The following is a 12,767-nucleotide window of genomic DNA, read 5'->3' as shown; positions in this document are numbered from 1 at the left end:
TAACGAAAAAAAATACTGACTTAGGGTTCTGAAATCTGAGAAAACCAAAATCATGACACTGGAAATCTGTGAGGAATTTTCATTATGGTTTACCATGTCATAAACAGGAAAAGGCAAGGGAGCACATAGAAAACAGAGAAGTCAGAAAAAGAGATCACAGCTAGTACTGAAGTAACTGCATTAATTCATTCATGAGAGTATATCCCTCATGACCCAAACACCTCCTTAGTGTTCTTCTTCCCAATGTCATTACAGAGGCAATTTAATTTCAACATATGTACTGGAGGAGACATACAAACCATAACATTATGTTATATTTCTGAGGTTGTGGTTGTTTAAGTAAGAAGATAAAACCCCATGGAAATAAATTAGTCATAAGTTGAAAGAAATTTTCTCCTCAAAGTTTAAAAGAAAAGGTAAGCCAAAGTGAATTATGGGCCAAAAAGTTGGTTAATAGTGAAGTTCGTCATAATGGGTTTTTTCCTTTTGAAAATGAGGAAATTCAGGTCTTGCCTCATGTGATATTAAGAAGGTAATTCAATAAAACATGTTTTGTATAATATATATATATATATATATATGTATGTATTATATTTATATACTTTCCCAAGGTAAATACTTTAAAATCAGAGCTTACTTTATAAGGAATGTGTTTTGTTTGAGGGATATCAATTATTTATTTGCCCATATATATTATAGAATAAAAAAATTCTAAATATTTAGTGTTCAACTCTGGTTGTGAAAAATAAGAATTAAGAAATAAGAAAGCTATGAAGTTTTACATAGGAGGTTGGGGGAAGTTGTTTTTTCTTTTGTTTTTTTGTTGTTGTTTTGAGGCTATATCAGACAAATGTCACAATGCAATTTTTTTCTTTGAAAACAGAAATTCGTAAATTCTCACTTCATTACTCAGAAGCTTAATAAATTTCCCATCTGTTATCTAAAGCTTCATTAAACTTCTCAGAACTTTCCTAGTATACAAAGTAATGGTTCCCACAGAAAGTATGAAAAATATAGTTTTTTGACAGTTTACAAAAAAATATTTTATTGTCATTAGGAACTCAAAGAGTGTTCTCTATATATGATATTTAAATATGATGATTCATATTTGATGTCTACATAGACAACAAACCTAGGATTATTAATATATTCTCATAGTTCTTTATAAGTAAATTTTCTAGGTAGACAATGTTTACTAGTTTAGTAATATATGCACATATGTACATACATACATAGATATGTATGTACATGTATTTTTTTCTTAAATTATATTTGAATATAACATGGTCAGATAATCCTTTGATTTCAAAACAGGCTATGTTCTAACAGCATCGACTTAGCTTTATTCATAGAAATTTCCTCCATGGAAATATTGTTAAAATATTTCATAAACTAGGTTACAGAGCATATTAATCCTAAAGTACTGGATTGGATCGCTGGAAGCCAGAATGGTGCCTTTTAAACAGTACAATAAGAAAAGGAAATCAAATCGACTTTGTATTCAGTGGAAAAGCATGGAGTTTGGACCCATTTATAAATGAAGGTGATCATTGGAGGCTTCCTTTCAAAGATTTCATGCCCCAAGTCACATGGTCTCAGGGAATCTAAGTTGCTCTAAGAGGCTTTTCATATATAGAGAGTATTAGTAGAGGCTTGACTCCCAGTAATTCTGCTTTCTGGCTAATCTCTGTACTTAATCTTCATTTTCTCATTTTAATTTTGAAAGTGCCTATCTTAAAGTTTCCTCTAGAGAAGAAGTATTCTGTGACTTGAACATAAGCACTGAATTTACAACCCAATGAATGGAACTTTTTGGATGATTATAATGAGTACCAAAGATCCTTGCTAAAGAATTAATGGTGTGTTGAAGTTTGCATTTTAGAAGAGGGTGACTGGTAATCTAAATGAATCCTTGTTGGACCCTCTGGATCTTATAAATGAGGCAGTTTAATATTCAAAAAGGAGGTATTTTGACCTCTATTCATCATAAATTAAGGATCAGGTTCTTGTTCATCCTGCTATTCACAGTTTCTGACTCTTTCTGGAACCAAAGCATTTTGAGATTGAAGACACTCCTGAAAGCACTTTCCTAAGAGGTAAAATAATAAAGTACAGAGCAAAGTAAAAAAATACTGTTTATTTTCTGCCACTAAGGAGATACTAGCAAAGATTACAATAATCATGAAAACATTTTAAAATGGAAAAAAAGTAAAGAGAATTTCAACCTGAAAAATTAATTATTTGATTAATTAAACATGTATGATAGACTTATAGTGAAGCTGAACATTATTGGTTTGGAGTCATTGCCCAATGTGGTAATATTAACTGTTTAAATTTAGGCTTCTCAATGCCCCAGATGAATTTTCTAACTGCCTCAGTAATTTCTCCTTCAAACTTATGGTCCCAGTTTTCAAGACATTGGCTAACATTTGCTGAACAATTTAATATGAGAATAATGTATAAACAGGATGAGAGAACTATCTCTATTTTCCTTACATTAATTTAAAAGTAATTAGGAAAAATATTATGAAATATGAATCTATAATAGCAAGACCTTAGAATTATCTAAAACACATTGGAAGCAAAGATTTTAGTATAAACAGGCAATTTAATAGATTTTTATTGTCATTTTCTACCTAAATAATAGAGGTCAGGTGCTATAGACAAATAATAACTATAAATCCAAATCACCGGGAGGTACAGTTATCATCCTTGGGAACCTGTAGTGAAATGAAAATTATTTATTGATCAAATTCATTTGTAAATCACTGTCTCTTAAAGCTTTTCTAAGAAATTAGAAGTAAATGAGGGTTAGCACTAGTAATTGTTCCAGAATGGCACAATGAAGACTTAGGAATTTTACTCTTTTGGGAGTATAAAAAGAAAATCGTCAAAATTACCAGAATTGACTTTTGTGAGAATTCTGTAAATTAGCCCAATGTTTTTCAATAACTGTAAACCATTTATTAAAGACAAAACAAATGGGCAAATTTCTATAAGAACCCAGAGTTTTGAAACATTTTAACTTACTTATTCCTATTACTCTCCCTAAGGTTCTCCACTGTTGCCTTAACACATTCTAAAATACATAGTAGGTCTGAAGTTCAGCACTGAGGGTTGCAGACTAGGCTTGGAGTTCCTCACAAAGTCTTATTCAAAGAAAACCATATTCATTTTTTCTGAAGCTCCTCAGAAATTTCCCTTTATAGGACTCATCATCATTTGACATGACTTAGAGCATGCGCTGTGGAAAAGGTCTTAATTCTGAATATTTACTGAAAATAATCCTCAGCAACGTTGAAGAGTACAGCTACCTGAATTGGCAGAACCGCTTGAGGCAATCAAGAAAGTAGTAAATAATGTAAGAAGATCTATGAAATGAGATGTCACAATGAACTTTAAAAATTCCTCATATGTGCCCGAGATCCTAAGAAGACATATGATTGGCCAACTATGTGTGCATGACTAGGGGATCCCATCTGAATCATTTTCAGACTCTGGAAGAAGGAATCAAAGAATTGCACAGAGTTGTAAATTGCCAGAGCACAGAAGGAGTGTCACAACACACACAAAGAACTCAAGGTTAGAAGACTTTACTACAAGTTGTTAACAGAACTATTCATCAAATATTTGGGAGAATACTAAGCTAAATCATAAAAGATTTGTAGGCTTTATAGGATAACTCTAGGAATCACTAACAAAACAAGCAAGAACAACGATAACAAACTACAATAGACTCAGGAAGGATGAGAATCTATTTTCCAAAGTATGTTAGCAAATGAAAAGAGCCACAGCTGAATTTTTATAAAAGAAATGTTTTGCTGGGCATGGTGGTGCACTCCTGGAATCCCAGCAGCTTGGGAGGTTGAGGCAGGAGGATTTGGAGTTCAAAACCAGGCTCAGAAAAAGCAAGGCGCTAAGCAACTTAGTGAGACTCTGTCTTAAATAATATACAAAATAGGGCTGGGGATGTGGCTCAGTGGTCAAGTGCCCCTGTGTTCAATCCCTGTAACCAAAAAAAAAAAAAAAAGAAAGAAAGAAAGAAAGAAAAAGGAAAAAGATCTTTAGAGAAACAGGACAACTTAGTTTAAGAAGGAAGAATAATAACAGCTTTCAGAGTTCAATCTCAATAGAGTAACTAAGACTTTCCAGTGAACCAAAATAATGTAAAATAAACGAAGAAAATTCAGACTCAAATTTGTATGACAACATCAAATGTACCAGCAAGTATACAGAAAGTGGCAGTACCAAGAGAATAGGGAGAGAAAGGGGCAGGAAGATACTTGAAGAAATAATGGCTGGAAATGTCTTAGATTTGATTAAAAAAAAACTTTTTTTTTTTTTTTTTTTTGTCCACACATTCAAAGGCTTCAGTGAACTCCACATAGGGTAAGCACAAAAAGGTATAAACGTGAGTAAACTTCAAAAGTCCTACTCATAAAATCTTGAAAACAGCAAGAGCAAACAAATCATAAAGGATCATTTATAAGAGTAACAGCTGATTTCTCACAATAAAACCATGGAAGTCAGAAGGTAATGAAGGAAAAATGACATATTTCAGTGCTGAAACTTAAAGGAGAGAGAGAGAGCAGGGTCCTTTATTCAACTTCTTTAAAAATGAAGAGAAAGTAATCCATTTCTTTTTTAGAAAAATTTTCCATTACTAAACATGTACTACAAGAAAGATTCCTTCAACATAAAATGAAAGGACATTAATAACTTAAATCCACAATTCAAAACAAGAATACTATTAAAGGTAACTACACAGTTAAATGTATAGGAAGATATTAATGTACTATTCCTTTACCATAATTTAAAATACCATATGGATATTTTATTTAAATAATTTCTTTACATATATTGAGAACTATATCAGACGTTATAATTTTTGTTTCAGTGTTCAAGCATAATTCAGAAAACTCAAGAACAGAAGTACATGCATATTTCTGCTTGCAGTATTCCTTTTTCTTCCCAATGTTCCCAGCTATCTTATATTACTATTTTTTTCTATTTGAATTATCTTCAAGCCATGATTTTAGTTTAAGTCTTCTGGTGATATATTTACTTCCTCTTCCTTTATCTGAGACTGTCTTGATTTTCCTTTGATTTCTGAAGCATTTTAGCTGGACATAGGATTCGAGATTGACAGTCCTTTCCTTTCAGCAGTTGAAAAATCTTGTGCCACTTCTTTCTGGCTGTGTGATTTCTGATGAGAAATTCTCTGTCATTTCATTGTGTTCTCCTATAGGTAAGGTTTTGTTTTTCTCTTGCTGCTCTCAAAATGTTTAACTGTCTTTATCATTCAGAACATTGACTAACATGTCTTGGCAAGGATTTCTTTGACTTTATTCTTGCAGCTCTTCACTCAGTCTCTTCGATCTAAAGATGGTCCTCTGCCAATTCTGCACATTCCTCCCTTTTTTTCTTTGAATATTTTTTCAGTTCAATGTTTTTCTGCCTCTTTTGAACTCAGATGGCATAAATCTCACATTTCCTGTTATAGTCTCACAGTGTTCACTGAAGGTCTTTTCATTTTTCAATATGTTTATGACCTTTGTTTCATGTAGCTAATTTTCATGTCTATCATTTAGGCATTAATTCTTTCCTCTGTTCCATTTTTTTGTTGTTGTTGTTGACCCTTCCATTTAATGCACTACTGTATTTTTCCAGTCCCCAAATTTTCATTTTATTCTTCATTATGTTATCTACTTTTCTAGGATTTCTATTTCCTTTCTCAGACTTTCTATGTTTATATTTATTTTAAGCATGAAGACAATACACAGTAGAAAAATTTTATGACTATTCTTAAATATTAGTCATGTAATTCCAAAATAAGTGTCATCTTAATGTTGGCAAATATTAATTGTGTTTTCCTATGCAGTTAAGATTTTGCTGGTCTTTGGTAAAATGAGTAATGTTCCATTGCAATGAGAAATTTTGATTATTTTGTCAAGAGACTCTGTATTTTATTTAAACCTTCTGTTTTGTCTAGTTTCCATTAGCAGTACTTTATCACATTAGGGAGGATGCCACATTGTTCTTTCCAGGTAGGAGCAGAATTCCAGGCTCCTCACTCAACCCTTTAGTAACAGTTGAGTAGTGGAATTCTCATGGCTATATGCAAGAGTAGGAGTTCCAGACCCCAGGAAGCTGCCACTGAAACCTCTGTTACTGGATGAGATTGGATTGCCTCATTAGTGTTTACCTCCAATTCTCTTGTATTTGTTTTACAGATAGAAATGCAGAGATTTTAGCAGTATTAAGTTGGAGAAATAGGGGAAATATGTCTAGTCCATCTTTCCAATTAAACATTTAGTTTGAAAGTGAAAGAGTATAAAACCATATATCTTGCAAAAATCAATAAAAAATTGCCAAAGTAGCTACACTAATTTCACACCAAAGACTTTAAGACAGAAATTATATTAAGATACAAGGAAAGGTATTTTATGATGAAAAGTTCAGCAATTCTTCAGGGATGTGTATCAAATATAACATATGTGATAACAACAGAGCATCCAAATATACAAAGAAACTGATGGAATTGAAAGAAAAAAATAGAAAATACAACTGAAGAGTTGTAGACTTCAATACCCTATTTCAACAAGTAGGCAGAAGATTAAAAACATGGGTAAGACTATAAACATGATAAAGTAACCAGATGTTCAGATATTTTAGAACTCTTCACCCAACTAAATTAGAAATCATACTTTTCTCAAATATCCATGAAACATTATTCAGGACAGAACAAGTGTATTTCAGTTAATAAAAAAGCCTCAGTAAATGTAAAGTAAGCAGAATTAAAATTGTGTTATATGACCATGGTGGAAGGCAATAGAAATGGATAACCAAAGACTATTTAAAAAATATACAAATGTGAGGCAATGACACAACATATTTCTAAATAACCAAGGGTCACAAGGAATATTACAAAACCAGAGAATAAAGAAAATAAAATCATATAATACCAAAACTTATGGTATGAAATTATCGTTTGCTTAGAGCACAATTTATAGTTGCCAATGCTATTCCCCACAAAAAGAAAATCTCAAATAACCTCTCCTTATCAATAGAAAACTAAAATATACAAATAAACAAGTTAATGGCAAAATAAAATAGGAAGAAGAAATGATAACTATTAGATAGTAAGTAAATAGAGAATAGAAACATAATTGAGAAAAATTAAAACACACAAAAATTAGAAACAAGCCAAATATTCAAAAAATGATGAATAGGAGAAGGAAATGAACTATGTTACATAAGGGTATATTGTTCAGCAATAAAGAAAATTAAAGTAATAATATCTGTTACCACATAGATGAACCTGGAAAAAATATGTTAAATAAATCTGGGCAATCACAAAGATCTTATTTGGATGAAATTACTTATGTCCAGAATAGGCCAATCTATAAATAAAAGTATGTATGGTTATCAGGAGGAGCTGGATACAGGGTAAAATGGGTATAATTTATAATGAGATATTTTTGCAGCAATATACACATTCTAAAATTTGATAATGGTGATGTTTATGCAAATGTGTGAATATACTGAAACCCACAGAATTTTGTTTCAAATAGGTGACTTTTATAGCATGTGAATTTTATCTTCATATGGTATTGTAGGAAAAAAATGGTACATAAAGGGGTTGTTAAGATAGGGATCATATTAACTTACACATTAATGGCATAGGTAATCTGACAGTGACTTATGGCATACAGAAGAAAGAAACAGTGTGTGTGTGTGTGTGTGTGTGTGTGTGTGTATGTGTGTGTGTGTGTCTGTGTGTGTCTGTGTGTGGTGGGTGGGGTTGATGGAATTTTTTTTTTTGTCTGTGTATGTGAGGTAATGAAGAATATTGGAGTTAAATCAGACCTCAAACGAGGAATGAGGATCATAATGGAAATGAAAGAGAAGCTTGTGATAGGGAAAATAAAATCTTGGAACCAATAGTCAGAAGGGAAATATAATAATAGTGTTATTAGACAAGGAATTGATAAAATGTATTCTTCCAATTTTTAAATTATTTTAATGTTTTTACACTATAGAAGACTTAATTAATTTATATTTTAATTATCCTCTGAATATTTTATGACTGTGAAACTGGGAAGAAGGTATGAAAATGTGGATGGTGACAAAATTATTGGTTATATTGACTGACACTGTTGGTTGTGTATACAGTAGATTCTGAAAGTCATTAGAAGTTTCTGAGGAATAAGCAAGTTACAGATATTATGCCTAAAACAATAACTAGAAATTATTCAGAATTTTGATCAAATTTTCAGGATTTCCTGATTTAGACACTAGCAACCAATGTTCTTTTTTATTACATTACTTAGAAAACAGATTTAAGCAAATTTACACATCACAAATTAATTCATCTTCCAGATATCACACACATATCCCCTGCCTTACCTGTTGTAACTCCTAACAGAATTTTTTTAAAGTTATACTTTATGATATAAATTTTGTGCAGAAGTAGAAGTGAAATATTCATACAAATGAGTTCTTAACAGATTGAATGGAAAGGAACTAGAGGTTAGAAGCCATCCCTTTCAAGAAGTCTTTTTCCTTAAATAGAGCAGAATCAAGAATGTTCCTCAAAGATTTGGGAAATTAGTATACAGTAGTCTACCTTTATTCTTGAGAGATATATTCTAAAACCATAGAAGCATTGAAACTGATAGATACTTCCCAGTTTATGCTGGAATTAATAACCCATCATTAAGTAAAACACTTTAAGTCAAAAATTCTTTAATACTGTGATAAATCCATTATCAAGTCAAAATATTCTTCTCTTCCTCCTCTCTTTTCTTCTTCCTTTGATTTTATTCCTATAAATTATTCCCTAACTACTCCATTCTACCTATAGTAATCCTTCCTTTCCCTCAAACTCTCCTAGAATAGAATACCTCTACCTCAGGGTCTTTGAAATCATACTTCTCCTGTCTAGAATATTATCCTAGAAATATCAAAATATTTCATTCTTTCTTTACCCTTCAAGTTTTGCCCACATGATATTGTGATTTTCTTGTCCCACACCCCTAACATAATAGTTACTTGGTCTCCTGCCTTATTTTCTTGACAGAACATAGCACATTCTGATATATTTATTTATTTTATTTTTTTAGTTATACATGACAATATAAAATTTATACAGGCATGGAATATATCTTATTCTAATTAGGACCCCATCTTGTGGGTGGTCTCCATGGTGGAATTCACTTAGGTATTTCATATTTCCTATGAAGATTATATCATATTCATTCTCCTGTCTTGCCTATTCCTATCCCAATGCCTTTCCCTCCATTACCCTTTTTCTAATATAATGAAATTGTTTTCTTCTCTCCTTCCCACCCCCTTTATTGTGGTTCAGCTTCCACGTATCATTGGAAACATTTGACTTTTGGGGTTTGGGTATTGGCTTATTTTCACTTGGCCTGATAGTCTCCAGATCTATCCATTATTATATTATATTTATTTGTTTCCTTATGTTTTGTCTCCTGTCACTGAATGTAACTGAATGTAACATATATATATGTATATTTTTTAACCAAAAGAAAGTAATGAATATATAAGAAGCTCTCTGTAAATATGTATTGAATGAATGAATGAATACTTAAAATTTGTAGCTGATTTTTACTGAGATTCATAGAGTTGATCAAGATTAGAGAAACTTAATTCGAAATTTATAGTGTATAACTTCGTGGAAACCATCTATGGATGTTTCATAGATGGATAGAAATGTAGCTCTAAAACTCATTAGAAATGAGTTAAAGAGCAGCAACTAACTCTTATGAGTTTGTCTGGAAGTGATCATTGCAGTTCTAGGTAAGGGTTTGCTTGCCAAAGCTGGCCACTGAGGCAGAGGAAAAATGAGTTGACACTGGAATCCAAGGTCAAATTTAAATCTCCTGCTTTTTCTTCTAATTACTTGTTTTTGCCTACCATCCCCCCCCAAAAAAAAATGGTGTAAAAAATTAAATTCTCAATGAACACCAAGTTATTGATAAATAATTGAAGAGGTAAGAAAAATTAGAAACCTTAATTTTTATTTAAAAAATGCCTTGACATTTGGATATTTGGGATTTTTGGTAAACAAAGTACATTCTCCCAGTTTATAAAGATGGGGTAGAATGACTTTTGAGAAAATGTTATTTGTTGCAGTGCTTTTGCCTACTTGTAACATTTAACCACATTCTCCTCCTCACCAAGAGCAAATTGCATGTTCTTCTTGTTATTTTTTTTTTTAAATAACACACAAGAAAATTTTATACTTCCCAAGACTTTCCAATCACTTTCATATAAGGTAAACTTAGAATGGGTTGACACAGACAAAATTTATCTGTATGGGAGTTAATCTGGCTGCACAAAGAATGACAGAGCAAGTAAGTACAGGGATCTCAGGGTGATTAAAGCAAGAGGAAGCCTTATGGGTTACAAACAACATGCCATTGGTATTCCTGAGGAATTACTGAAAGTAAAGCTCTAAATTATGATGGATTTACTAAAATGATTTTTGATGGAAGAGTTTTAGGCAATTAAATAGTTAAATAAGTAGTCTTGACTATTTTCTAAAATAAATCATTATTTTCTATAGAGCAATAGCTAAGAAATCCTGAAGGTTTGAAGGGAATTACTAAGACAGCATAGTTCTATCTGCTGTGTTGTGCTGGTCTATGAATATATATTATGCTTTACTGAACTTCTATTGCTTGACCTGAAAAAATATTCCCAGGGTGAATTGTTTTATTTAAATAAATTCATAGTACATAACAGATATTATGTTTCCTAATTGACTGTGTACTTTGTATTATTTTCTACTGCCATGTACTATAAATTACAAACACGTTAAGTGTGGGTGAATGGATTGTAATTGTGCATCCTTTATTAAAAGTATACAATGAAAGAACAGCAAATTTATCTGTAATTTCCTGGTTTATTATCCATTAGTTATCCTCATTGTGATAAGTACTTCATATTAACTTTATTAAGCATACAAATGTACTAGTTTTCTCTCAATTCTCTTGGAATTAAAATATATTTATGAGATTAATATTGGTCTGTCACAAAAATATAATATCATCTTTTAAAATCTATACTGGGATTTCACAAACACTTGGATATCTTTTATGGTTTGAGGGGACTCTTTTCTATATTCATTGCTCTCTCATTCAGTTATGGATAGATTCATTGCTACATATGCATATTTATTATATATACATAACACACATATATATTAATTGATTTAGAGTTCCATTGCTATGTAGATGTGGATAGATATACTTTTGTTGCCATTGGTAGGTGGACTCCAAATCTCCCTCAGTATCTAAATGGGAAACATATTTCTAAAAGTTCCAAAGTGAATTAGTGGTCTGTGGTTGATTTTTATTTTCTTTGTAAATATGACATATATACCATTAAACACCTAATTATAACAATCATAATTAATACATTAATTTTTTGCCAGTGAACCACTTGAGTCCTAATGTCATAAACATTCATATCCCCTTGCTTTCAGCATTTTATATTTAACTTTCCATGGCAAGAAGTAACTCATTCTAGAGAACAATGAGTGATATTACTGACTTATTTTAATACATGTTTATCATTTAAAGTGTGTTAAAAGAAATAAAAATAGCATTTAATACTTTTAAGATATTCCCAAGAATCTCTTAATTTATACATTATGAAGAGTAAAACCCAATCTTGTGAAGTATATTTCTATTCAGTATTTATCAATCCTGAAATTACATACACTGGTGATAATACTTAATCTTCCTAATGTTTATCCACAATGTTTTGAATACATCAGGATATTTACATATTGACCAAAAGTATCTACATTAGGAATTATCTTTCATGCATTAGATATTATTGATTCTAGGAAGTTTACCACAATTGAAAAATGTCTAATTAGTCTCATTTTTTAATGAATTTTATTTTTATTTTAAGCTCTTTATTTCTCTTTCCCTTTCAGGAGCTGGAATTTTCAATCTATTTGCTGTTCTTCACTGCATTCATTCATTCTTTGCTGCCAAAGTAGCTTGTTTGGACCCTCTATTTTTAGGCAATCAGGCAACTGCTTCTGCTGCTGCCAGCTCTGCTTCTACAAGCAAAGCGAAGTACACAACTTGACATACTAGTTCTGCATTGACAGTTACCATGACTAGATAAACAGACTAAACATATTCATCATTTTACTCCCTGGAGAAACTATGATATCACCAAGTCAACAATGGAATCAGATTGAAGTTTCAGCAGAAAAAAAAAATGATCATGAGGCATCTTAAATGCATTTCATTTCTGGAAGGCATCTGTAAATAATCCTAGATTAACAGGACAGCCTGTGTTCACTTGGTTGATTTGTATCCATATACTGCTTTCACCAAATGTGAAGATAAAGAAATGAATGGTATGAAGATATATGTAAATAATATAAAAAGTTGTAAGCTACCTATAAATAAAAAAATAACAATTAAATGGTTATTTCTGTATTTTAGATTATTTTGTATGACAAATACATATTGGGCTAGATCATGAACCAATGCCCTATCATTGTACTATGAGTGTAAGGAGGCAAAAAAAAAAAAAAAAAAACGACAGCAAGGAGCATGCAAAAAAAAAATCATCAAAGAAAGAAGCACTTTAATTTGCTAATGTAAATTTATCCTTGTATTCTCATTCCATGATTCTGCACTGGCACTCCAATTTTGTTTATCTTATTGTAAAATATTCTCAAGAACTGCATAAAGATAATTACATTGACCTAT

At 31.4% G+C, this 12,767-nt stretch overlaps 1 protein-coding gene across 1 annotated transcript in view; it reads left to right on the top strand.

Annotated features, from left to right (window-relative positions):
• The window catches only part of Sntg1 (syntrophin gamma 1), an 863,431-nt gene extending 850,911 nt beyond the window's left edge, over positions 1–12,520 (top strand). Inside the window, 2 exon segments of the mRNA XM_047561867.1 lie at positions 11,975–11,984; positions 11,987–12,520. Of these exon segments, the coding sequence (XP_047417823.1) occupies positions 11,975–11,984; positions 11,987–12,132 (156 nt within the window). The 3' untranslated portion in view covers positions 12,133–12,520.
• Positions 12,521–12,767: the final 247 nt, after the last annotated feature.

This window comes from Sciurus carolinensis, chromosome 1 (assembly GCF_902686445.1).
Source record: "Sciurus carolinensis chromosome 1, mSciCar1.2, whole genome shotgun sequence".
Lineage (NCBI taxonomy): Eukaryota > Metazoa > Chordata > Mammalia > Rodentia > Sciuridae > Sciurus > Sciurus carolinensis.
This window is presented reverse-complemented; position numbering and strand designations above follow the sequence as displayed.